Below are 25668 nucleotides of genomic sequence, written 5' to 3' on the forward strand. Positions count from 1 at the left end.
ATGGGGAGAATAAGCAGTAACGTATGCGAGGGTCTAATAATTACATTTATAGGAATATAGTACGCGCAAAATCCTTCTTGAGGTTTGAAAACTGCTACCGGCTAGCTAGTGGTTTCAAGGGTCGGTAGGCTGAGTACTAACGACGAAGAGGGGGCTGGCCAGTAGGTGGCGCTGAGCCTCCCGAGCTCAAAACCCCTCCATGGACAGGAAAGTTGGGACCGCCTGCTCCGGCGGGCCTGTAAGAACGGGAAGTGTCTCGAACACTCTACGCAGCTTTCCGGTCCCGGGGTCCCAGCTAGGTGAGCTACGCTGCTTGACCCAGGGTGCAGTGGAGTCAAAAGAGGGATGCCTCCGCTGGCCTACGCGACAGGAAGGCGGTGGCTGACTGCGCCCTTCCTGCTGCAGCTGTGGGTGCCATCCGGGGCTGAGGACACCTTCACGGCTGATGTCGCGCGTCCTCCCGCGCCCGAGGCCGCCCGCTCCCTATGGTCCGCTTCTCCTTGCCGTACTTGAGCGCTGTACCCCGCTAGCTCCGCCCACAGCCCGCCGTTGGAGGCGCGGTCTCAGCTCCCTGGATAGCAGGAACCAATCAGAAGCAGCAGCGGGCGCAGGGACCAGCCGGCCTCTCTTTCCTCCGGAAAGCGGAAGCGGAAGTGACGCTAGGGACAGGTGGGGGCAATCATGGTGCCGCTGGGGAGGGGAGAAGCTGCCGCTGCCGCCGTTGCCGGGAGCCACGGAGGTAAAAGCAGAAACTGCACTCCGCTGGTGCTGGGACTGCCCGAGGGGCGCGGGATTTGGGCTCCCTGCCTAAGCCGTTCCCGGTAGAGACTTCATTCCACTCACCAGAGGGACCCCACCCCTCCTCCGTTTCCATGGGGATGGGTATCCAGCCCCCCTTTTCTGTTTCCATGGAGACCCGGACCCTGCCCCTCTTCGCCCAGCTCGTAGCCCCCGGCCTGCCTCGGGGTTTTTGACGTAGCCCTGGACGGGGGGTGCTTTCCTGGTCAGGTTCCTCCTGCCAGTCTCTCAGGGGTACTCGGTTCTCACTCGGCTATCCTCACACCTCTTGGTCTTGTTTGCTACGGAAAGTTGGTCTTTGCGTTGCCGCCGAAGGTGCCGGGGCAGCCCTTGGGGGCTCCCGGTATTCTTATCGCTCCACTCAGATACAGAGAAACGTGCATTTCTGGGGTTGCGTAAGCAAAGGCTCGGGCTGGTTTCTCTCTGATTAGATTCCTTGACCTGTGTCTGGTAACTACCTCGCCTTACTGCCGCTCCCGCACGTAAAGGCTCGCTTGCTAACACCCCAAGCAGAAGAGGAAGTGCAGAACCAGGCTGAAAACTAAGTGATGTGCTGATTATTTTAAATTCTCCTTTTGTGTCTGTCAAATCCACATTTTATAGAACCTGTATGTTTTCGGGTGAAGGAAGAATCACCATTCCAGACCATGAAAGCTTCAAATTTGGTAATTTTCTCAAGAGACTGTATCTTCGAAAAGAGAATCTGTCTGCATGTCTGTCATTCATTTTTGCTGTTATTTCCTGAGCTCCGCATATAAGTATGCAATGTTAGGGACAGCCCTTGGGACAGAAAGCCTAGTCACTCTCTGGTTTGGGGATATAAATAATTAAAGTGGTTTGCACTAGCTATTCCTTATTAGGGATTAGCCCCTCCATCCCTTGTGTGTTTGTTTGTTTTTTGAGACAGGGTTTCTCTGTGTAATAGCCCTGGCTGTCCGGGAATTCTCTTTGTAGTCCAGGCTGGCCTCGAACTCAGAGATCTGCCTGCCCCTGCCTCCGGAGTGCTGGGACTAAAGATGTGCGCCACCATGCCTGGCTCCCCTTGTGTTCTAGAAGTGACACAAGGAATCCATACTCCTGCTGTTTGACAGGATTGGACTTGACAAACACTTTTCCTTTCACTCCTTAGGAGACAGGAACTATTAGTCCCACTGTAGAAAGATGGCACAAACAGGTTGCCCAAGCGGTAAAGGGCAAAGGCAGGATTTGTAGGAGATTATGGAAGGGTTGTTTCTCCTCATCAACTGCCTGAGGCTTGTGATTGACGGGGGAGGGTGATGGAATGGGAGTACCTCACTTAAGGTTTATAGCAGCGGTTCCTTTAAGCAGCCACCTCATTTATCATTAGCGCATAGACCCATCTTTAAGGTATGTGACAATCACATTTAGAAGGTTTTATGGACAGTTAACCTTAATTTTGGGGGCGGGGCGTGGGGGGAGATATATTGCTTTTCCTTAACAGTGACTGAGTGTGTCAAATTTTAAATATTTCAAAGGGGGAATTTTTTTTTTTGTTTTGTTTTTTGTTGTTGTTTTGCTTTGGTTTGCCTTTTTAGGTTTTGGTTTTTTGTTTGGTCTTTTTGTTTTTTGCTTTGTTTGTTTGATTCTCACTGTGTGTCCCTGGTTCACCTGGAACTCACAGAGATCCAACTTCCTCTACCTCCCAGGTGTTGGGATTAAAGGCATTCATCCTCATTCCTAGGCCTGGCTCGATGTCTTCCTTTTGTTTTGAGACAGGGTCTCACCATGTAACTGTGGTTGGTCTGGAACTTGATATGAAGACAGTGTTGAAACTCGCAGAGGTCTGCCTGCCTCTGCCTCCCAAGGTCTGGGATTAAAGCTTTGGTTTGCTTTTAAAATGAGGGAAAATGTCCCTAAGGTGGTTAGGGTGTAGCTGGCTCTTGTGCTCTGGCTCTAACTCTGCTGTTATCTGTTGCAGAAAGGCCATTGCCTTTTCATTTCTCACAATTGGGCTGAGCACAACTGAACCATGGGGGAACACAGTCCGGATGACAACATCATCTTCTTTAAGGGAGAGGACGATGACCTGACCCCGGATGACAAGATGCTCAGGTTTGTGGATGACAACGGACTGGTGCCTTCCTCATCTGGAACTGTTTATGATAGGACCACTGTTCTCATAGAGCAGGACCCTGGCACTTTGGAGGATGAAGAAGATGATGGACAGTGCGGAGAACACTTGCCTTTCCTAGTGGAAGGTGAAGAGGGCTTCCTAATAGACCAGGAAGCAATGTCCCAGGGTTACGTACAACACATTATTTCACCAGATCAGATTCATTTGACTATAAACCCCGGTTCCACGCCCATGCCACGAAACATCGAAGGCGCAACTCTTACTCTGCAGTCGGAATGTCCAGAAACGAAACGGAAAGAAGTAAGTAAAGCAGCAAATGAGGGCCTGGTGTGGCTTTGGGGCAGCACCTTCCGCAGCGGGCTGGCTGTTTTAACTGGGGTTAAAGGAGTTCCTGGCCTTACAGCCTTCCGTAGTCTTGCCTGTCAACAACACATCGCTTCCTGTTTTGTTGTGACTGCTTTCTAGAATTTTTGGATTGTATGGCCACATTGTAATTGAGGAGTACCACATTGTACTCTCAGATTTTCCTCTCCAAGTCATAAATAAAATAGAAATTTCTCCCAAGTGAATTCATGTTTATACTGCGAAAGTAACAGCATGGCCTCTCTGCTAGCAGGGTGACTAGGTCTGTGTATAACCAGAAGCGCATGTAAGTGTTTGTTTTGGAGATGCCTGCGGGAATATGCTTCCTTCATTTAGTGAGTAGTTAATGGGTAGTGAAGGAAGTTTTTATAATCCAGGCAAGAGACCACAAATGAAGCCAAGTTAGCTAAAAGTTGTCACATTCATGTGCAGCAGTGTAGATGGAGTAATGCCTTTCCGGGTATCTTGAAAACTGTAAAGCATTTTACAGATTGTAGTGGTGACTTGGAATGAAATAAATGATGAACAGTAAACTTTATCCAGGGACTAGTGCAGGTTAATTTGAAAAAACAGCTCACTGGCCGTCACCGTGCTGAGGACTCAATGTCAGGACTATCAGGAAGAAATAGGTTAATTTCTTGAGGAAATATTTTCCTTTTTTGATGCAGTAAAGGTTTGAAATTACATGTAACTTGCACAGATGACTTATGACCGTTGTCTTTTCCCTTAAAATCTTGGAATCGCAGCATCAAGGCTTTAGTGAAGGGAGGAATGCCTGCTTAGCGTGCATGAGGGCTTGAGCTGTAGTACCGAACATAAATGGATAAGAAAATAAATATGTCAGAGCTGTAAATACCTTAGCGAGACCATCATCTCCTACTCCCAGTGGACACACCAGTTTCTGCAGCGTCTTTGACATTTGTTCCTTGTTCTGTGCCTGAACAGTTCCAGAATGGTGAGAGTACAGGCCTTCATAGCTCAGTCCAGCACATTTGTTGGCCTGCTCTGGTTGCTAGGAAGGCTTTGCTGAAGTCGGCCTTCATGTAGGGCCTGCTCCAGCCTGAACTTCCACCCTCCTAAGAACCCTTCCCCGGGGCAGCCTGCCCATACTTAAAGGTCCCGTCGAGTTCTTTGGTACAAGCTAGCTACCCACACTCAAGATTTCTTTCTGATGGCGTTTTCCCCCCAGTCTCATCAGTTGGGTTGCCTTTAACGGAAGGAATTCCAGTTTTCCAAAGTCCTTTAAACTCCACAGTTGAGCCTAACCTCACAGCAGTGAGTCAGCCTGGCAGTTGTTCGCTCTTATCTATCTCTGCATCTGGACACTGCACTACAATGACTGTGTCATCTGTGTTTTATTGTCACATCTCACCGTTGTACTTGTAACCTCTAGAATAATGGCTTGTGCTTGGAAACCTCTAGAATAATGGTTCTCGACCAGGGGCATTTGGCCCCCCGGGAGCCGTTTGGCTGTCACACTGGGGAGGCGCTAACTGGAATCTGTAGGTATGGGGCTGAAGATTCTGTTAGACACTTTATAATGCACAGGACAGCCTCCAGCAGTGAATTATGTCAGTTGTCTGCAGGGCTTGCATGGAGAACTGTGCTCCGCGCCCTCACGGGTACAGCTGTCAGACTTTGTGCCGGTGAAGGTAGACAAGCCTGTAAGCCTTTGGAGTGTCCCCATCCTAAGTTTTTCTTGTTGGCTCCAACCCAGTGTGTGAGCTTGTGTAAGGACTTCATCCGCCTTCACCAGACTCGGGTGTTGCTGCTGTTCTCTCTGAGATGCCTCGTGTGACCCAGGCTGGCCTCTGATTTGCTGTGTAGCTTAGGGTGACCGTGAACTCCAGATCTCCGGCCTTCCCCTTTTCAGTGCTAGGATTACAGGCATGCCCCTGGCCTCACAAGCTTGTGCCAAGCAAGGTGCGGTGATTGCAGATGATGTCCATGCACACCATAGGTAGAAGTGCCTGATGGTGATAGCGTGAACTATCACCATATTCAAGTGGTAGGTGCGAAGCGTACCAGTGCTGTATTTGGGAGCTGCGTGGTTAGGTAGGCCTTCAAGGTGGCCTTTAAAATGTGCTCAGCTCATGAGAAACTCAGGGCATGAGTATTTTCTGAGAGAATGGGACAGCGTGAAAAGAGAGTAGAGGCCCCTTTCAGGGAGTAGCCAGCTATCCACCCCCACCCCCCCACCCCCCCCACCCCCCACCCCCGCGAAAACAGAGTAAGTGCATTTGCTTTTGCTTTTGTTTCCTGTTCTGAAACAAGAGCCTTGCTGTGTAGCCCAGGCTTTTCTCGAAGTGTTGATCCTCCTGCTGCCCTCCTTGCAGGCATATACCACATGTGGCCAGGACGTGTCCCTGTAAAGGGCCAAATAGTAAATATTCTTGTTCTTAGAGTACGTGGCCTCTGTTGCAGCCAGTCAGCTCTTCCATTATAGCACACAGTCAGTCCTAGGCGATGCGCAGCTGGGCTGGGGCTGGAGCTCAGTCTGGATTTCATGCCACGAGGCCCTGCGTTCTAGTCCTGACACCGCAGCAAAACACACCGAGCGTGCGGGCCAGAAGTGACTGCCTGACTGTAGTGTGCGAGCCCGTGGACTAGAATCTGCAGAGTAGCAGGGGATAGCGATGAAAAGATAGCAAAGATCCACAGCTAGAAAGCAGCGGCAGAGAGCTTACCGAGGGCTTGGACTGCTGTGGGTGCAGTGAGAGACTTGAGGGTTTGGGAGCCAGGAATAATGTGATTAGAGCCAGGCATAGCGGCGCACATCCCGGATCTCAGCGCTTGCGAGGGAGGAGCAGGTGGAGCTCTGAGTTTGAGGCCAGCCTGGTCTACATAGTTCTGGGATAGCCAAAGCTATATAGCGAGACCCTGTCTCAAAAAACAAAAACAAAACCAGCCAGAGTAATATTTTAGGAGTGCACGGGTCGCAGCAGGCAGCTGGGAGGCAAAGGACAGTGAGGGCTTCGTGGCCGGCTGGAAGGCTCGAGTTTCATTGAAGTGATGAGGGGAGGAATCTAAGAACTTGGTATGCTGTTGGAATTTGCGTAATGAGCCCTGAGTTGAATGTGAACCAAAGGTTTTAAATCATGTTTATTGAAAAGATTGGTCCAGGACCGTGCATGGTGGTGCACACCTCTCACCTCAGCACTCAGGAGGCAGAGGCAAGCTGGTCGCTGAGTAAACCATCTAGGCCTACCCAGTGAGACGCTTCCTCAAACAAACAGGGAAGATTTTGTTTCTCAGTGTGTTGTTGAGTTGCTGCTGGCTGGTGAGGGCTGGGTGAGGAGTCTGCGGTGGGGTGGGGGCTCAGGCATGCTCAGGCTGCCCGCCCTCCTGCCCCCTCCTCCCTGTCTAAATTGGGAGAAGAGGAGGAAAGTTGGGTGGGGAAGTGAGGGCTGTGGTTGGCTTGTATTGAGTGCGAATAAGGAGCACCAGGTGAAGCCCGGGGAAGGTGGGCCTGAGGTCAAGGAAACCACGTGGCTCCTAGAGCCTAGGACAGCAGGGGCTGGAGAGAGAAAGAGGGGCCAGAGGAAGTGACGTAGTGCTTTTCTTCTGGACTCCGGGTCAGGAAGGCAGACTTCCTGTGTGACCTGGAAAGGGAGGTCCTGAGGAGCCAGAGAAGGCACTAGTTCTGCCTCTTGTTTAGTTGACACGCTTTGACATGGTCTTCAGCGGTTAAGTGAGGTAGAAGTGAGCTGGGATGAGGTAATAGGAAGCAGGAAGTGTGACTTTTTTCGTTTTGTTTTTAAAGTCTGATACTCGGAAGAAAAAAAAAAGCATTGGGACAGCAGTAGCTCGGGGCATTGAAGCTATTTTAAGTTTAGAGTGTTTGAGTTGGACGTGGTGTCTCACACCTTTAATCCCAGCACTGGGCAGGCAGAGGCAGGCGGAGTTCTAGGCCAGCTGGGACAACGGAGTGAGATCCTGTCTCTTAATTAATTAATTACTTTTAATTAATTAATGCCTCAAAGGTTTGGACATAGTTTAGGACCTAGATTTAGGCCACTGTCAGTTATCGATTGTGTGTGAGTGAGTGTTGATGAGCACACACGTGCTTGAGAGGTCTAGGAGAACTGTACTGCTTCAGAACTTAGCGGGACCTTTGCTTGCTAAGAACTAGGAATGAAGAAACTGCAGACATTTCTAAGTGCTATAAGTGTATATGCTAGAAGCCATTTCCTGGGGATTAGTGCAGCGCATTTTGGGAAACGCTGACCTAGGCAGAAGAGAAGAGGGAGGGACAGAGCGATTATGCAATCTGATGTTAGCTGTCAATTGCCGACTTGGTGTTCCTCACCAATGAGTTGCTTCTGTTTGCAAGTCTGGCTTGCCCCATTCGTTTCTTCAGGCCATTTAGAACAGGGCAGGGTCAGGGATGCTCTGAGCTCCTTGCCAGTGTACTTGAGTTTATCCTCTCCCTGGTCTCTTCCTCTTCGGTTTTTGCATCCTATACATAAGATCGATGTAGAAGATTCTCTAAGCTAGACCTTTTTTTTTTTTTTTTTTTTTTTTTTTGTCTTTTGAATTGGGTCTTACACTGCAGCCCAGGGCTGGCCTCAGCCTCACTGCAGTCTCCTGAGGTCTGAGATTAGAGACAAGATCCACTGCCCTGATTGTAAACTGGTATTAGGCTCAGTAGGTTTGGGGCTGCTGTGGGGATCAGGAAGCAGCAGCTGTAGCTCTAGTCTTTGAAGGCCAAATATTCAGGGAGGCTTGCCTTCCAGAAGCACAGGCTTACCTCAGTCATTGATTGACAGTGATTTTATTTTGGCTTCCAAATCTGCTTAGCCTGAGGAAGCCAGTGTTTACAAATGATAACAGCTGAGTGATCTTTAACCACCCTTGTACCCTGGAGCCTGTTTTTTGTTTTGTTTTGTTTTTGGTTGTTGGTTGGTTTTGGTTTTTTGAGACAAGGCTTCTCTTTGTAACAGCTGTGGCTGTCCTAAAATTTGCTCTGTGCTGGGTTTAAAGGTGTGTACCCCGACTGTCTGGCTCCTGGCACCTGTTATTTTTGTTTGGTTTGGCTTTTTGAAGACAGGGTTTCTATGTGTAGCCCTGGCCTGTCTAACTTTGTAGACTGAGCTGGCCTTGAACTCACAGAGATCCGCCTGCCTCTGCCTCCCGAGTGCTGGGGTTGAAGGCGTGCGCCACCATGCCCGGCTCCTGGAGCCTGTTTTAAGCATGGGTTTTGCTGCACGGCATTCACAGGTACTGCTCTTGAGAAATTGAATCGCCTGATAACTATGCAGTCTTCTTGGCTTCATAAGCAGCTTACTTTCTGAGTCAGATGTAGCCTGATTTTCCTGTTTATCCCCGATTGTTCCTTTATTTACTTTCATGTGCAGTTGGCTTATAGATTGCTTTTTTTTTTTTCATCATGCTTGCCTTGCGCAAAAACAGGCCAACCAGAGCCTTGCCACATATACCGTCTCCTCCCCCAAAAGGACCTCTGGGCACCCTGATTCCTAATTCACACAGGAGGTTCTCACCCTTATGTTTCCTGCTTTTGCCGTGCTGCTTGGTGGCTTTGAGAGGTTCTGTCCAAACATTGTCATTCTGCTCAGAAGCCGTCTGTGTACCTGAAGGCTTTCCCCTCCCGGTTGCTAAGCAGCTGTAACTGTGGTAGGTTCTTGTGGTCCATGGTTCCCCAAACTATCTTGCATCTCTGCTCTTCCAGAGACCCTGCCAGGGAGTGTCTAATTGCCGCCCTATGGCCTCTGTCAGCACCACAATGAGGAGCATAATGCATCCTCCACTGTTGCCAACCTTCGCTCTCTTGTCTGCCATGAAGAAGCCCAAGGCTCATAGCTGAAGGCATTCTCCGTGATGTCCTAAGCAGTCGGAGCGTTGGCTGAGGAACAGTGGCCTTTCTTGCAGGAAGTAGGTACGGTGGTCTCTGCAGTTTGCTCCTAGTTTATTACCCAGTAGTTGGGTTAGTCTTAGCAGCATTCTAAAGGAAGGGAAGAGCTTTTTCTCCTTCCTTCTCCTCTTTTTAAAATTTAGACTTAAAAAAAATTGGTTAGCCAGGTATGGTGGTGCACACCTTTAATCCCAGCACTCAGGATGCAAAGATAGCTGTATCTCTGTGAGTTCGAGGCCAGCCTGGTCTACAAAGCTGTCCAGGACAGCCAAGGCCACACAGGAATTCCTGCCCCCCCCCCAAAAAAAAAGGAAAGAAAGAAAAGAAAAAAAATTGTTATTTGTAATTTTTTTGTTTGTTTTTTTGAGACAGGATCTCTGTGTAGCCATGGCTGCCCTGGAACTTGCTATGTAGACCAGGTTGGCCTCAAACTCACAAAAATTCTCTTTGCTTCTTTCTGCCTCCCAGGCACTGGGATTAAAGGCATGTTTCACCACACCTAGCTGACTTTACTTAGCCTGACAGATTTTAAGTAAGATTAAAGGGGTTAGAAGTGGCAGGCCTCTATTCCTGGCACTTGGAGGCAGAGACAGGCGGATTGCTGTGAGTTCGAGGCCAGCCTGGTGTACAAAATGAGTCCAGGGCAGCCAGGGCTACACAGAAAGACCCTGTCTTGAAAAACCAAAAAAAAAAAAGTGGCATGGTTTTTGCCTGTAATGGCAGCAACTTGAGGCTGAAGCAGAAACTTGCTGTGAGTGAAGGCTGGCCTGGGCTATGTGGTGCTTTCCAGGCCAGCTGGGTTACAATGAGAAATTCTGTGTCAAGAAAACAAAAGGGAGCAAAACAAAAGGGAGGGGGCTTTGGCTCTGCGTTCAGAGCCTTTCTGCAGTTTGTGCTTTATTTTAGGAACACTGATTCCAATCTTGCTCCTCAGCGGGTCCTCTGGGAGTGGAGCCTTGCGCTCAGCCTCCAGAGCATTCGCTGTGCTGGCGTGGAGACACCCACCCTCCACTCCGCACACCATGATTACATTTCTTCACAGATCTTCAGCTCCCACAGGAGTGCCATTGAGAACTAGGACAGAGGAACCGTCACTGCCTGACAGGGTAACGCTAAGGATCCATTCATTTCCCTCCCAGCTTTGACGTAACCAACCTCTGCCAGATGTCTGCCCTGAGAACCCTCTGGCTTGCTGGTGGCTCTGTGGGGCTCTGTTGGAGTCCAGAGCCAAATGTGTTTCCCATGAGCCACCAGGTGAAGCCAGTTTGTTAGCCTGTCTCTTCCAGGTTGGCATGTGTGTTGCTTGTCTGTCTGTCCCTGTCACTGAGGCCCTCTGGCCTGGCCTGCTTGGTTTTAAGTTGGTTATGGAGGAGTTCCGGGTCTTAGGCTATGTTAGTACTGCTGACACTTTGTTGTAAGAACAGGAGAAAGTACCCGGATTTTAGTGTTTCCCCCTTATTTAAATCAAGCTTTAAAAAAAAAAAAATTTCTTCTTCAAATGATTTCAGCCCTGGTCTCATCTTAGTGTTCGAGTGTGTACTAGCTGTGCAGCCCTGGGCAAGCTGCTCTCTTCCTCCTCCTTCTGTAAAATGGAAATAAAAACATGCCACTGCGTTCTGTGAAGATCCGTTGAGACTTACGCAGTATGGAACGTACATCATATATGCCTCCGACGGCAGGCGCTTGTCTGGCATGTCAGTTGTTCAGCTGCATGCTTTTTCTTTCTCCCAGGCCCTTGTTCCCAGAGGTTCAGAGGTCAGCTCCAGTTTCAGAAAGGGTAAATATGGTGAGACTTCTTCACCAGGAACTGCTTTGGGCAGCATGTTCTCCTTGAGACAGGCTGTAAATTGTTGTTGGTGGCATGCGTGTTTGTGCATAACTTTAATCCCAGCACTGAGGAGGCAGAGGCAGAGGCAGGCAGATCTATCAAAGACAGTCTGGTCTACAGAGTTCAAGGCTAGCATGAGACTGTCTTAAGCACGGGTGGGGTGTGGGTGTGATTGGGTTCCAGGAGAACCCACAGCAATCTTGGTTGCTAGAGCTAACAAGCTGAACTTTCATATTAATGTCTCTTTGCTGATGGACAGTATGTCTTTTGTTTTTGTTTTAGGGGAGCTAGAAACCAAGCCCAGGGCCAGACAGGGCTAGGCCAGTGCTCTACCACTGAGCAATTTCTCCAGTTATCTTCTTTTGGTTTCTAATTTAAGTTTATTTACATGTATGAGTATTTTGCCTGTTTGTATGTGTGTGCCCCACATGTGTGTCTGGTACCTGTGGAGAAGACACCCGCTCGCCAGCAACTATCGCTATAGCCTGTTAAAAGCCACTGTTGGGGGCTGGAGAGATGGCTCAGTGGTTAAGAGCGCCGCCTGTTCTTTCAGAAGTCCTGAGTTCAATTCCCAGCAACCACATGGTGGCTCACAACCATCTATAATGTGATCAAATGCCCTCTTCTGGTGTGCATGTGTACATGAAGGCAGAGTACTGTATACATAAGTAATAAATAAATAAATAAATAAATAAATAAATAAATAAATCTTTTTTTTAAAAAGCCACTGTGGAGGTGCTGGGAATTAAACTTGGGTTCTCCTAACTACCTAGCTATCTCTCTAGTTCCGTGTGTGTGTGTGTGTGTGTGTGTGTTTTCTCCCTAAGTTGTTCAGGATGGCTTTGAACTCACTCTGTAGCGTAGGGAGTGTTGTACTGGGACCTCTTTCCATCTCTTCCTGAGTAGCTGAGGTCATAGGTGTGAACCACCAGGCCAAGCTTTTAAACCTGTTATAAAATGAGGGTGCTCGTGTTCCCAGACAGGCCACTGACACCAGTCCTTGCCATAGGCAATCTGTCTTCGTTCTTGGCTTCTTGGCACGTTCTTGGTACCAGGTCACTGAAAGTTACTCCCATGGTGGCTGTAGGGGGCACCAATATCCTACAGCTAAAAGTGAAGGATTTAATATAATTTTGCATTTTCACCTTTTTAACAGTCATAAAATAGACACCGTTAGTCCCTATTTTACAAAGGAAAAATTGGAAGCATAGACACAGTGCTGGGAGGCAGAGACAAGAAGGCCCTAAGGGGTCTCTTCTCTGGCTGTAGAATCTGAGAGCTCCAGATTCAGTGAGGAACCCTCTCTCAAAAAAGACTGTGGAGGCCTTGGTGTGGCGGTCACACCTTTAATCCCAGCACTCAGGAGGCAGAGGCCTGCCTAGGATACATAGTGAGATCCTGTCTATAAAGAAAGAATGTGGAGCAAGATAACCTCGGTCTCGTGCAAGCTCACACACACGAGCACGTACCCTCATACACATATATCCCATGAGCACACACATGTGCAAATAGAAGGATCCATCTTTCAAGTGGTGAATTTTTTAAAAAGATGTATTTATTATGCTTACAATGTTTTGCCTGCATGTACACCTGCCTGCCAGAAAAGGGCACCAGATTTCATTACAGATGGTTGTGAGCCACCATGTGGTGGCTGGGAATTGAACTCAGGACCTTTGGAAGAAAAGCCAGTGCTCTTAACCTCTGAATCATCTCTCCAGCCCTCAAGTGGTGAAATTAAGACTTGAACTTAGGGCTGTCAGATGCCATAGTAAATGCTTATTATAACACACCAGTTTACAAAGGTGTTAGTAGTCAAGACATAGGCCTGTTGGCTGCTAACAGGGCAGGTGGGTGTCCTTAGGTCTGCATGGCCAGGGGTACGGGGTGTGAACACAGCTCTGGAGAGTGATGGATGTATGAATTCAGTGCTGATGGGCATTGAAGAGATGGGATCGGTTTAAAGCACTTAGGCTCGTGACTGGAGAGTTTTGATTGTCCATTTGGAGCGGAAGAAGTCAGCGCTCGTATGGGGAGGGAGCAGGGACAGAAGGGGAAGAAAGGGCAAAGTTTGATTGCCTCCCACCTCCTCACCCCCACTCCTCACCCCTGCTAAGGTGTTTTGTTTGTCTTTTCGTTTTTCTTATTTATTTTTAATTTTATGTGCATGGATGTTTTGCTTTCACGTATGTCTGTGGGAGGGTGTCGGATCCTCTGGAACTGTTACAGACAGTTGTGAACTGCTATGGGGGTACTGGGGTTTGAACCCGGGTCCTTTTGGAAGAGCAGCTGGTGCGCTTAACCGTGGAGATCATCTTTCCAGCCCCCGTCTTTGTCTTTTTCATTTTTTGAGACAGAATCTTGCTATGTATAGCTCTTGCTAGCCTGAAACTTGCAATCTAGCTTCAAAGTCAGGGCAGTCCTCCTGCCTCTGCCTCTGCCTTCTGACTGCTGGCATTAAAGGCGTGCACCGGCACGCTCAGTCGGCCAATCATTTGTTTACGAGTGCCCAGACCCAGGAATCCCTCTCTTTATGGCAGCATGTAGAATTACACTCTGTGCTCAGGGAACTCACCAGAGCCCCTCTGTGCCCTTTAGCAGTCCCCTGCAGCTGTCTGAGGCCACGTGGGAAATTAAAGTCAGGCTTAGATTTTTTTCTTCTCCCAAGACAGTTTCTCTGTGTGACAGAGCCCTGGCTGTCCTGGCCTCGCTTTGTAGACCAGGCTGGCCTTAAACTCACAGAGGTCTGCCTGCCTCTGCCTCCCGAGGGCTGGGATTAAAGGTGTGCGCCACTACGCCCAGTTCAGGCTTAGAGTGTTAAGGTTCTCTGAAAAGTAAGTTTTCTTCCTGTCCCGTGGGGTCTGACATTATGTTCCTATTACAGATACTGACACCTGTTTTGACAAGTAGACTACTTATGTGTGACCCCTCCCTGAAGTCTCTGGATTCAACTGGATGTCTCTCTGTAGGAAGCTTGCCTCAGCCTGGTTTAAGTCCTGTTCCTGTGTATGGCTCTGGTGTGCTCAGTAGGCGCTGTCCGCGCGGCCTCTCAGACTGCGCGGCCTCTCAGACCACGGTCCCGCCTGTCCCACCTCTCCCTTTTGGTTTGAACTTGATGAGAACAAGGGCCTTTGTTGTTGTTATTGTTCTTGGCACAAAACATAGTAGAGTTCTGGAGCACAACTCCTCAAGCCCCTACATGCAAGAGTTTAGTCTTATTTAAGGTACGTGATGCTGTAGCATCTTCTTTGTGGCCACGACACAGGGCAGTTCCCCCCCTCCCCCCCGCCCCCAACTTCGTGTTCTGATCCCGTTTGAGGAGGTTTGGTGAAATTTGTTGCTATTTAAGAATAGTTCTGAAAGACACTCCACAGTGGTGTCCGTTTATTGTCTCCAGATGAAATGAGGAGTTGGTGGGAGAGAGAGCATCTAGTACTCAACACCACTCTTATTTTCCTATTTATTGACTTATTTATTTTAAGCTAGGATATTTGCTATGCATCCCAGCCTGGCCTTGAACTCCTGTCAGTCCTCCTGCCTCAGTCATTCTCTTGAGTGCCACTGTAACTGACTTCTGTCCTACCTTTCAGGACCTTTCCAGTCGGGTGCTTTTCTGACTTGGTGTCGTTGGCCTCTCTCCCTTTCTCATTTGCCAAGTTTTCCTGAAAGCATAGTTGGCTGACTGTTCGCATTCCAGCCACTGCACCACCGTCCAGTGCTCGTGCTGCCTCAATGAATGCTGAGGTCTTAGCAGCGTGCATGTGTGTGCTGTAGTGTATACTCACACATGTGTACTCATGGATTTCAAACTCGATGTCCAGGGCTTTCCTTGATCACTGCGCTTGATTTACTGAGGCAGCACCTCTCACTGAACCTGGAGCTCACCCATTCCCGCCTGTCTAGCTAGCTGTCTTTCCCTGGCAGTCCCATCTCTGCCTCCAGAGTCTAGAGATTACAGTGGTCCCCGGGGCCACGAGGCTTTTATGTGGTTCCGGAATCTGAGCTCTCGTCTTCACACCTGCACAGCAGACCCTCTTCCAGGGAGCCATCCGTGCCCTGCCCTTAAGAGCCTGCCACTACTTTCCAGGCATTATATTCCTGGATTTCGTTCAGTCAGTCAAAATATAAAGGGAATGAGTGCCACTTCTTCACAGGGCCAGTCCTGAAGTTGTCAGTGAACGAGCCAGTTACAGCCCTGATGTCACGCAGGTTAAGTTTAGGTGATACACATTCATTCATTCATTCATTCATTTATTCATTCATTCAATTCTACATGCTGCTTGCCCAGCAGTTAAAGGTAATAATGGAAACCGTTTAATTATATTCTTGTTTAATCTTAATTGTATCTTCTACATTAAAGAAAAGGTGGTTCTCTCTGCTGAGGATATTTCCAGAAACACTACTTTTTCTCAAGTGTCCGTGGATAGTCGGGCGGCTTATATAAGGGAATTACAGTGTTTGCATGTAGCCTGTATTCCCTTGGATACTTTAAATACTTCAGGCACTTATTTGTGTGTGAGCACATGTGAAGGTCAAAGGTCAACTTTATGGACTTTGTTTTCTTCTGCCTTCACAGGTGTTCCAAGGATTGATCTTGACAGCAAGCGCCTTTGTTCACTGAGCCATCTCACTACTGGCCTCTTCTGTATACTTTATATTAGCTTAGCCTACTTATGATACTTTTTTTTTTTTTTTAGTTTTTTCAAGACAAGGTTTCTCTATGTACTCTTGGCTGTCCTGGACTCACTTTGTAGACCAGGCTGGCCTTGAACTCACAGAGATCCGCCTGCCTCTGCCTCCCAGAATGCTGGGATTACAAGCATGCGCCACTGCTCCTGGCACTTATGACACATTTAGTACAACGTAAAACACTGGAAACCGGGGCTGAGGACCAGTCAGGGATAGGCCCTTGGGGAGGAAATATCTAATAGACAATTGAAGTGGTCACGTACGAGAATTCAGATGCCAGCAGGGCAGGAGGTGAGAGAGGGCATTCCATTGCTGCTACAGTCACAGCATCATCAGCTGCTGTGGCAACTCAAGAACGACATGCTGTTCTCACCTCCCTCCCCTGTGATGGCCCTTATGATGGAGACAGGGTGCCTGTGCTTACCCTCAGGGAGAGTTTTGAAATTTCCATTTGTAAAGTTAGTACATATCATGAGAGGATAATTAGCAGTGTAAGTGAAGTGTCACATGAGTGTTAAAGTTACACAATACTGGCATTTAGAGGAGGGCACTGTTGTGTCGACATGGCGTGATTATGGAGGACCTTGTGGGTAGTGAGACCTATGTTAAAGGAAGAGAGAGAGAGGCTCAGGAGAGCAAAGAAAGGGAGAAAGAGCACAGGAAAGGAGGTGGGAACTGAGAGTCCCTGAGGGTGAGTGGGCTGCTGCCAGAGCACAGGGTGACCCTTCTGCTTGTCAGTGCCTGAGTCACAGAGGGTGTGGAAGGGCTCCGGGAATACCCTGCCATTGAGACATGGGACTCTGCTGAGAAGCCATTCGGAGCGTTGTTTTAGAACTGGTCTGGCAATGACTTTAACTAAGCACCAAGACATCCTTCTGAGTGACTCAGTTCAGGGAACACAGAGCGCAACCTGTGTGGCAGTGGGAGGCTCACCATGAAGAGATGAGCAAGCACTTGTGCAAGGTCCTTTTAGGAGGTGGAGAGGAGAGGGGAAGGGGGCGGGAGGGGGAGCCAAAGCCCGTCCCTCCCTCCCTTCCGTAGTAGCCCGCACACTAGCTGACAGGCTCAATCCTGTTTAAGCCAGTTTGTTCTTGTGTAGTACTAGAGGAGTGGTTCTCAACCTGGGCGGGCCTTGACCCCTTTAGGGGTCAACCGACCTTTTCACAGGAGTTACTAAGACCATCAGAAAACATGGATATTTACATTACAATTCATAAAGTAGCAAAGTTAAAGTTATGAAGTAGAAATGAAAAGAATTTTATGGTCGGGGGTGTTATCACAACATGAGAAATCGTATTAAAGGCTTTCAGCATGAGGAAGGTTGAAAACCAATGGCCTAGAGCTAAGCATGCTGGAGTTTGGGGTGGGGCTAGGGGGTTGTTTGGAGTTTTCTTTGTTTGTTTGCTTGCTTTTTTTGGGTGCGTGGTGGGGGGCATTCAAGGCAGGGTTTCTGTGTGTAGCCCTGGCTGTCCTAGAACTCACTCTGTAGACCAGGCTAGCCTCGAACTCAGAGATCCACCTGCCTCTGCCTCCCAAGTTCTGGGATTAAAGGTGTGTGTCAACACAGTTGGCTGTTTTTAATTTTGTATATGTATGGGCATCTGCTGAGGGCAGAGGCCTCAGTTCAGAGTCCATGAGTGCTGGGGACCTGAGCTCAGGTCCTCTGCAAGAGCAGTGTGTACTCTAGAGTCTTTTCAGTGTTTTGGTTTTTTAGATTTATTTATTTATTTATTGTTATTTATACAGTATTCTGTCCGCATGTGTGCCTGCGCACCAGAAGAAGCCACCAGATCTTGTTATAGATGGTTGTGAGCCACCATGTGGTTACTGGGAATTGAACTCAGAACCTTTGGAAGAATAGACAGTGCTCTTATCCTCTGAAATATCTCTCCAGCCCCGACAGTGTTTTTTATTTGTTGTTTTATTGTAAGGATTGAACCCAGAACCTAAGCATGCTAGACAAACACTGAGCCACACTCTGACCTCAGTTTTTCCTTTTTTTTTTTTTTTTTTTTTTTTTTTTTTAAAGAAAAGCTCTCAAGTAGCCCAGGCTGGCCTCAAATTTTTTGTGTAGCTAAGAATGACTGAATGATCTTGAATTTATCATTTTATTTTTGAGACAGGATCTCACTGTATAGTCCCAGCTGGCCTGGGACTCTACATGTAGGTCAGACTGACATCAAATTTACAGAAACTCAGCTGCCTCTGCCTCCCAAGCCCTGGGATTAAGGTGTATATTACCACACCTGGCCAACCTTGAACTAGTTTTTTGTTGTTGTTACTGGGTTTTTGTTTGTTTGTTTGTTTGTTTTTGTATTGTGTCTTTCATGACAGGGTTTCTCTGTGTAGCCTTGCCTGTCCTGGAACTTACTTGTAGACCAGGCTGGCCTCGAACTGCCTCTGCCTCCCAAGATACAAGATGCTAAGTGCACACCCAGTTATGTCCTGCTGGGGACAGAACCCAGGGCTCTCTGCATGCTGGGAAAGCACTCTACCTGAGTTGTACCTGTCTCAGTTCTTACGTTTTTGTTGATTTTTTTTCAAATCAAAATAATATTTCATAATGCATGAAAATTTATGAAATTCAAACTTCAGTATCTGTAAATGTTTTTGGAACATGGCAGCATTCAGTTATTTGTCTGTGGCTACTTTAACATACAGAGCAAAGGGATGTGTAGTGACAGAGGCCATAAAATCCAAAATGTGTTCTCTTTGACACTTGACAGAAAACTCCATCCTTTGATCAACCACGCTCTCTGAGACAGAATGGCCATCTCCTCCCGTGGGCTTTGTCCCTCCACCCAGGCTTATTTTATCATCTCTGTGCCAAGTCAAACCCAGGATTCCCTCTGTTTCCTTTTTTTTTTTTTTAATTTTAATTTTAATTTTTTTGAGCCAGGGTTTCTCTGTGTAGCTCAGGCTGTCCTGGAACTCACTCTGTAGACTCAAAGATCCGCCTGCCTCTGCCTCCTGAGAGCTGGGATGAAAGCTGTGCACCACCACTGCCCAGCAAATTATTCCTAATTCTTATGACAGACTTATTTTAAAATTCTTATTTAAAGTATTTTTAGTTATGCATGCATTTATGACTGATGGGGGTATAGGTGGGCGAGTACAGGTTCCTGGAGCTGGCGTCAGAGGCAGTTGTGAACCGTCTGATGTGGATTGCAGGACGGATGTCAGGTCCTTTGCCAAGCAGAACGTGCCGAGCTGTCTTTCCAGCCGCCGCCTACAACCACTTTTATAAAGACAGACTTAGGGTTCGGGTTGTAGCTCAGTTGGTCAAGTGCTTGCCTCGTGTATACAAGCCCGTAGCCACTCCTCGGCATCGCATGGAAACCTAGGCGTGGTGGTCTGTGCATGTAAGCACTCAGGAGGCGGAGTGCGACAGGAGGGACCTTAGTAAAGCTGAGGGTTACAAGTTTGCTGTCACTATGTCCTGAGGTGGAGAGGTGAGGTCTGGGCAGCCATTTCCCCCACTGATGAGGTGTCCCATGTCCTCCGTCAGGTGAAGCGGTACCAGTGCACCTTTGAGGGGTGCCCCCGCACCTACAGCACAGCAGGCAACCTACGCACCCACCAGAAGACTCACCGAGGAGAGTACACCTTCGTCTGTAATCAGGAGGGCTGTGGCAAGGCCTTCCTCACCTCCTACAGCCTCAGGATCCACGTGCGAGTGCACACAAAGGAGAAGCCATTTGAGTGTGACGTGCAGGGCTGTGAGAAGGCGTTCAACACACTGTACAGGTCAGCCTCTGCACGGCTCCGCCAGCCTCTCGACTCCGAGCTTGAGGCCGCAGATCTCTCCTTCCTTGCATATGACAGCTTTGGGGACTTGGAAGAGCATAGTTGTTCCCACCTATTTAAAAGGCATCATTGGAGCTTATGACCCATGGGCTGGGTAGATATGTTGGCATGTCTGTGTGCAGCTCTGCATCTCAGGGGGGTGACATCATGGTCTCAGGATTTTAGTAGCTGGCTTAGAGTAGTCTTCCCATTAGCACGAGGCTAGGTTGGCACAGATCCTTTGCGACAACTGTCTTCTGTCCTGAGAGGCGGGGTGTTGCCCACCTGATGTCTGTTTCTTTTTCCATATTTGTGTAAGCAAACTTACACAAATCTTCACTGTCAGGCATAAAATAACAGTAGCTAAGACCATGCCATTCTGAAAGTGCCTGGGCTTGTTGATCCTGGAAGCCTGGTTAGTACTTGGTGGAAGAAATAATAATGGTTCACACTGATGTCTGCGCTGTGTAAGGCACAGTTCTGAGTGTTGGTCCCACAGCGGCTGGCGACTAGACAGAAGCACAGAGAAGTTCTGTGCGGGCCCTGCCTAGTAGTTCAGAGCCAGGAATTGAACCCAGAGGAGTCTGGTTTTGGTTAATGCCCACACCGCCATGGTGTTTCCATTTCTCTTTGGCTGAGTTGGGACGCTAGTGTGCTCTGGTACAGCACTCTGGTGCAGCTGGTCCTATGGTGTGTTAGGCTGGCACTGGGAGGCTCTGGTACATTCTGCATGGGGCATCTCTCTGGGACATTTTGCAGGTTGAAAGCACATCAGCGGCTTCACACAGGGAAAACGTTTAACTGTGAATCTCAAGGCTGCAGCAAATACTTCACCACACTCAGTGATCTGCGGAAGCACATTCGAACCCATACAGGAGAAAAGCCATTTCGGTAGGTCTTGCTGTTTTCTTTTTGCCACTGACTGTTGGGTATCCTGATAGACTCTAGGATGTTTCCAGAGTAGGAAGAAACCCTTAACCCATTTCTTTCTCTGGTAGTGTTATCGTACTTTCCACAGGGTAGCTGTGACCAACTGCTGCCGGGCCAGGAGTGCAGGCCGGCTCAAGAGCGTGGCCATTATGCCTTTCTTTGTTGTGTATTCTGTTAAAGGTGTTTGTTGAAGCTGACTTCTGTAGTAGATGCTTTTCTTTGTACTAGGGAAATGCTGAGGACCTTAGCCTAGGACACAGAGTAGACCTGTGTCAACACCCTTCCCTCTAAGCAAAACAAAGCATCCTGTGTTGAGTGGGAAGAGTTACAAAGCTGTAGAGTGTCTGATGCTGTCAGCCACTGTGCCTGGGCCCGTGGAGAAGGGAAGACAGACCCACCTAAGAATGGGGACTTAATGCTGCTTCTGAGCATGCGCAGTCTTGAGTCGTCAACGTTTACTCATTTGCCGCTGCATTTAACACCTCATGTGTGTATACATCTAGGACCACATGGCTTTTTGTGTAGATGTGTCCAAATCCATGTCTTTATTTTATTTTTATTCGTAAGTATGTATCTGTGTGAGTGCATGTCATATGTGTGCTGATGCTCAGGGGCCAGAACAGAGTGTCAGGTCTCCTGAAGCTGGATTGAAACTTGGGTCCTCTACAAGGGCAGCAAATGCTCTTGAGTCCCCAGCCCCACCGTCCACAGTAGATAAATCTCCTTTCTAAAAGCTAAGCCCTGAGCGTTATGGCTAGTTCTTGGCTACGGAAGGCACGAGGTGGCTTTTGTCCCATCTTTTTTCTCTGATCACACATAACGTGTGGCACGGTTCCAGGCACTCAGTAAGTGTTCAGAGGCGGCCTCCGATGAGTATATGACATTTTTATAGGATAATCGGTTTATCAGGATCACCAAAGCTGTTTTAAGTACTGCTGACATTTTCCATAAACAGTGTCTTTGAGTTCTGACAGGGGATAGTGCTTAAGGTTACAGCATCAAATATTCAGCCCTTCCATTCTCCAGTCATGCACCTTCTGTAGCCACTTAGGGGCAGCTGAAAAGTGTTCAGGAACACCTAGCACTTAAACACCAATTAAATGAAATTGAGGTTTTAAATTACAGATATGTTCCTGAGTCTCAGCCCCTTTAACAACAAGAGGTTAGAGTTGTTAGTTATTCTGCAGATGCTTAAACACTCTTCCCTCCAGGTTGCTAGGGGACTCTTATTTCTGTATAGATACATGGATTTATTTTTGTGATGATTAAAACAGTTTTGTCTTGAATATTAGAAGGGACCTAGATAGATACAGTGATGATTATATGTGACTAAAAATCAAAAGGCTTTAATGAAACTTTCTATTTAAAGAAATAAGATATTTGGAAGCCAGGTGTGATGGCGCATGCCTGTAATGCTCCCAGCAGGGAGGCAGAGGCAGGTGGATCTCTGTGAGTTCGAGGCCAGCCTGGTCTACAAAGCGAGTCCAGGACAGCGAAGGCTACACAGTGAAACCCTGTCTCAAAAAAACCAAAACAAAAAGAAAAAAATTTTTTTTAGATATATAAGAAAATCTATTTGGTCATATGTGCAAGTATTAATTTCTTGCTGTCTAAAGCAATGTGAAGAACTACATAACCCCTGCCCTTGAGAAAGCAGATTTTAAAAAGTGTGTGCACACATCTGGTGGTACACACCTCTAATCTCAGCAGTAGGGGCGAGAAGCAGGTAGATCTGTGAGTTCCAGACCAGCCTGGGCCAAATACAGAGACCCTGTCACAGACAGACAGACACTCTCACCCCAAATGAACACAAAGATGAAATAAGATTGGAAATGGGAGATGCCCTAAAGGGAGCATGTGATAAATGCATTAGTAATCCTGAGGAGGTGAAGATTGTTCCTGGCTTCGATTCTCAAGAAAGTGTGTGGGGCTAGGGGTGTGGCTCAGCAGACAGTCATGGCGCCCCCGTCGTAAGCTTTAGCCCTGCACAAGCGTGGTATAGTCCTGTAAACTGCAGGGTGAGTTGAAGGCCAGCCGAGGTGCATGAGACCTTGTCTGAGACGGGGAGGGAGGGAGCTAAGTGTGGGGGATCCTGGCCAGTTCTCGAGCACAGCCAGAGCTTCGCTCTTGCTTTGTGTCCTTGTGCTGTGTTTCTGGCTTCAGGTGTACCACTTTTTTTCTCCCTGTTTTGAGGCAAGGTTCACTTTGTAGCCCAGGCTATCTGTGAACTTGTGAGCCTTCTCCTGCCTCAGCCTCTTATGTGCTGGGATTATAGCTATAGGTGTGTAGGTCTCACTCTTTTACCACCTTTGGTATGCGTAATCATTCAGTGGCCATAGATTTTCCACATAAACTTTGTCAGCACAGGTCTACTCGGCAATTACATTTTTATCCTTGGGATGCTCTCAACATTTGCCTTACCTACAGCCAAAAGAGTCCCGTCTTGGACTCTCAGTTCCTGCTGACTCCAGCTATGCCATCTTAACTTTCCCTTTTTTTTATGTACATACATTTATTTGTTTGTGTGTGTGTGTGTGTGTGTGTCCATATACCTGTGGCAGTCAGATGACAGCTTGCTAGAGCTGTTTCTCTGCTGTCATGTGGGTTCCAGGGATGGATCTAGGGACATCAGGCTCAATGGCAAGCACCTCTGCCTGGCCTAGCCATCTTGCCAGCTCCCGTGTTTTTGTTTTTTTGTTTTTCCACATCCTCTCATTCCCATCTCTAAACCCTTGTGACCAATCTGATCTCTGTGTTCCAAACCTTGTTCTAGTTTGTGTGCACAGGATGCTCGGGATAAAGTTCTCTTCTCTACTGACTTTTGTTTGTCTTTGCTTAAACAACTTATTTAGATGTGATCACGATGGCTGTGGAAAAGCATTTGCAGCAAGCCACCACCTTAAAACTCACGTCCGTACACACACTGGTAAGTTTAAGATGAATTCCTTCTTTCTTTCTTTCTTTCTTTCTTTCTTTCTCTCTCTCTCTCTCTCTCTCTTTCTTTCTTTCTTTCTTTCTTGTTTGTTTTGCTTTGTTTTCAAGGCAGGGTCTCTTTTTGTAGCTCTGGCTCTCCTGGAACTACCTAGATAGACCAGGTTGGCCTAGAACTTGAGAGATCTGCTGCCTCTGGGAGCGCTAGGACTAAAGGTGTGCACCGCCGTGGCTGCACGGTCTCTGTTTTCCCTTTAACCTTTAGCAGACCTCTATCCAGGTTCCTCTTGAGACCTGTAAAACTAGGAGAGAGAGTGAGCACCGGCAGCATGGCCTGTGTCTTTCTTGACTGACCAAGTCAAGAATTCAGCCTTAAGCCATGAAAGGAGGTAGGCTGTGAGGAAGCATCCGTCTCCTCAGGCCACCAGGTGCAGGCGCAGGCCAGTGCTGCCACTTCCCTCTGCATGGAGCTTTAAGACCGTGAGGCAGCACTAGTTGGTTCTGTTTGGAGCAGCTTTTACTCAGACCTTCCCCAAGTTAGAAGGGAAGAGTTTTCCTGGGGCCCAAACTAACATGGCTTCTTCATTCCTGCAGGCGAAAGACCCTTCTTCTGTCCCAGTAATGGCTGTGAGAAGACATTTAGCACCCAGTACAGTCTCAAGAGTCACATGAAAGGTCACGATAACAAAGGCACTGCATACAGTGCGCTTCCTCAACACAATGGCTCAGAGGTATGTTGTTGTTGTCTCTGCTCTGGTCTGGGCACCCCCAGGGCAGTGCTGTTTACATCTGCTGGGTCCCCGGGTTAACTAGGGGAAAAAGAAACAGGGTCAGTCTCTGTGCATCTGCAATGGGATGGTGGAAGCCAAAGTCCATCAGCAGCCTCCCTGCTCAGCCCTGCTGTATTCGCATCCAGTAGGCATGAGGGAGATCAAGCCATTGACTGGCTCTGCAAGGCCCAGGTAGAGCCTCTCTGTTACTCCCGTGTGTGTTCATATATGTACAGGTACATACTAGGGAGGACGTGCTGTGTGTGCACCTGCTTGAGATCAGAGGACGTCCTTAAGTGTTGCTCCTGAGCCACTACTCTAGCCCTCTCTTTTTCTTCTCTTGAGACAGGCTCTCACATTGGCATGGGACAGTAGCCAGGCTGACCATCCAGATTGCCTCTGGGGTCCTCATGTCTGTCTCCCCTCAGTGAGCAGGTCACAAGTATTCACCCCCAGCTTTAAAAAAATATATTTTTGTTTATTATTTATTTGCACCTACACGTGTGTATGACTATTTATATGCACGTAGCTGAGGTTACATCATCCTCTGGAGCTAGAGTTACAAGCAGTTGTAAGCTGTCTAATGTGGGTGCTGGGAATTGAACTCAGGACCTCTGCAAGAACAATGCATGTTCTTAACCACTGAGCCATCTCTCCAGTGCCACCCTGCCCCCCATCCCTCCCCCACTTTTTTTTTTTTTTTTAACGTAAGATTTGGGCTTGAAATCTACTGACTGAGCTATCACTCCAGCCCAGTAGTTTTGAGTTTTGTTTTGTTTTGAGACAAAAATCTCATTCAATCGACAATAATTCTCCTGCCTCAATCTTTCAAATCCTGGCATTCTAGGCATGAGGCCCCATGCCTGACTTGGAACTCTTAGGACAGTGACATTTTTCCATTTGTGACTGTAGTAGGTGATAAGTGTGTACTACATTTGGAACAGAAACTGATGCTGCCTCACACATCTGTCAACATCAGAGCCCCAAGCTTCATCTGGAGGGGTCCCCTGCCCCTTGAGTTGTCTGCAGCTCAGAGGAGGCCTCTGTATGCTTTAGGTGGTTTGGCTTGTTGCCTTTTTTTTTTTTTTTAATTTTAAGATTTTGTTTATTGTATTTTATGCGGATGGGTGCTCACCTGCATGAATGCATGTATATACCACCTGGTGCTCTTAAAGGCCAGGAGCGGGCATCAGATTCCCCTAGAACCTAGAGTCACAGCTGGTTGAGAGCCGCTGGGCGGGTGCTGGGAGCTGAACGTGGGTCCCCTGCGGGAGCAGCCAGTGCTCTTAACTGCTGAGCATCTCGCTCTTAAACTCTGAGCCGCCTCGACATCCTGCTCTCCTGCAGCGCCAGTCTAGAAAAATTGTGGGAGGTTTGCTGTTGCTTGCTCTTTCTGTTAGGTTTTGTTGATTGAGTGCACAGTCACGGAGTTGGGTCATAAGGCTTGAACTTGGGTCATCAGCCTTGGCAGCAGGAGCCTTTACCCACTGAGCCATCTTCTCAGGCCTCTTGCTACTTGTAGTTTGGCAGCATCTGCTGACCTCTCTTAACCCTGGAAAGTGAGTGCTCTGTGCACGAAGGACTGGCAGCTGTCAGCCCCACCTGGAGG

At 48.1% G+C, this 25668-nt stretch overlaps 1 protein-coding gene across 1 annotated transcript in view; it reads left to right on the plus strand.

Moving 5' to 3' along the window:
• The first annotated feature begins 637 nt into the window (after positions 1 to 637).
• The window catches only part of MTF1 (metal regulatory transcription factor 1), a 38707-nt gene continuing 13676 nt past the window's right edge, over positions 638 to 25668 (plus strand). Inside the window, 7 exon segments of the mRNA XM_084787843.1 lie at positions 638 to 739; positions 1402 to 1463; positions 2738 to 3193; positions 19151 to 19389; positions 20188 to 20319; positions 23211 to 23284; positions 23884 to 24020. Coding sequence (XP_084643969.1) covers positions 2789 to 3193; positions 19151 to 19389; positions 20188 to 20319; positions 23211 to 23284; positions 23884 to 24020 — 987 coding nt within the window. The 5' untranslated portion in view covers positions 638 to 739; positions 1402 to 1463; positions 2738 to 2788.

Source organism: Acomys minous (assembly GCF_964271855.1).
Source record: "Acomys minous genome assembly, chromosome: 6".
In the NCBI taxonomy this organism is placed as follows: domain Eukaryota; kingdom Metazoa; phylum Chordata; class Mammalia; order Rodentia; family Muridae; genus Acomys; species Acomys minous.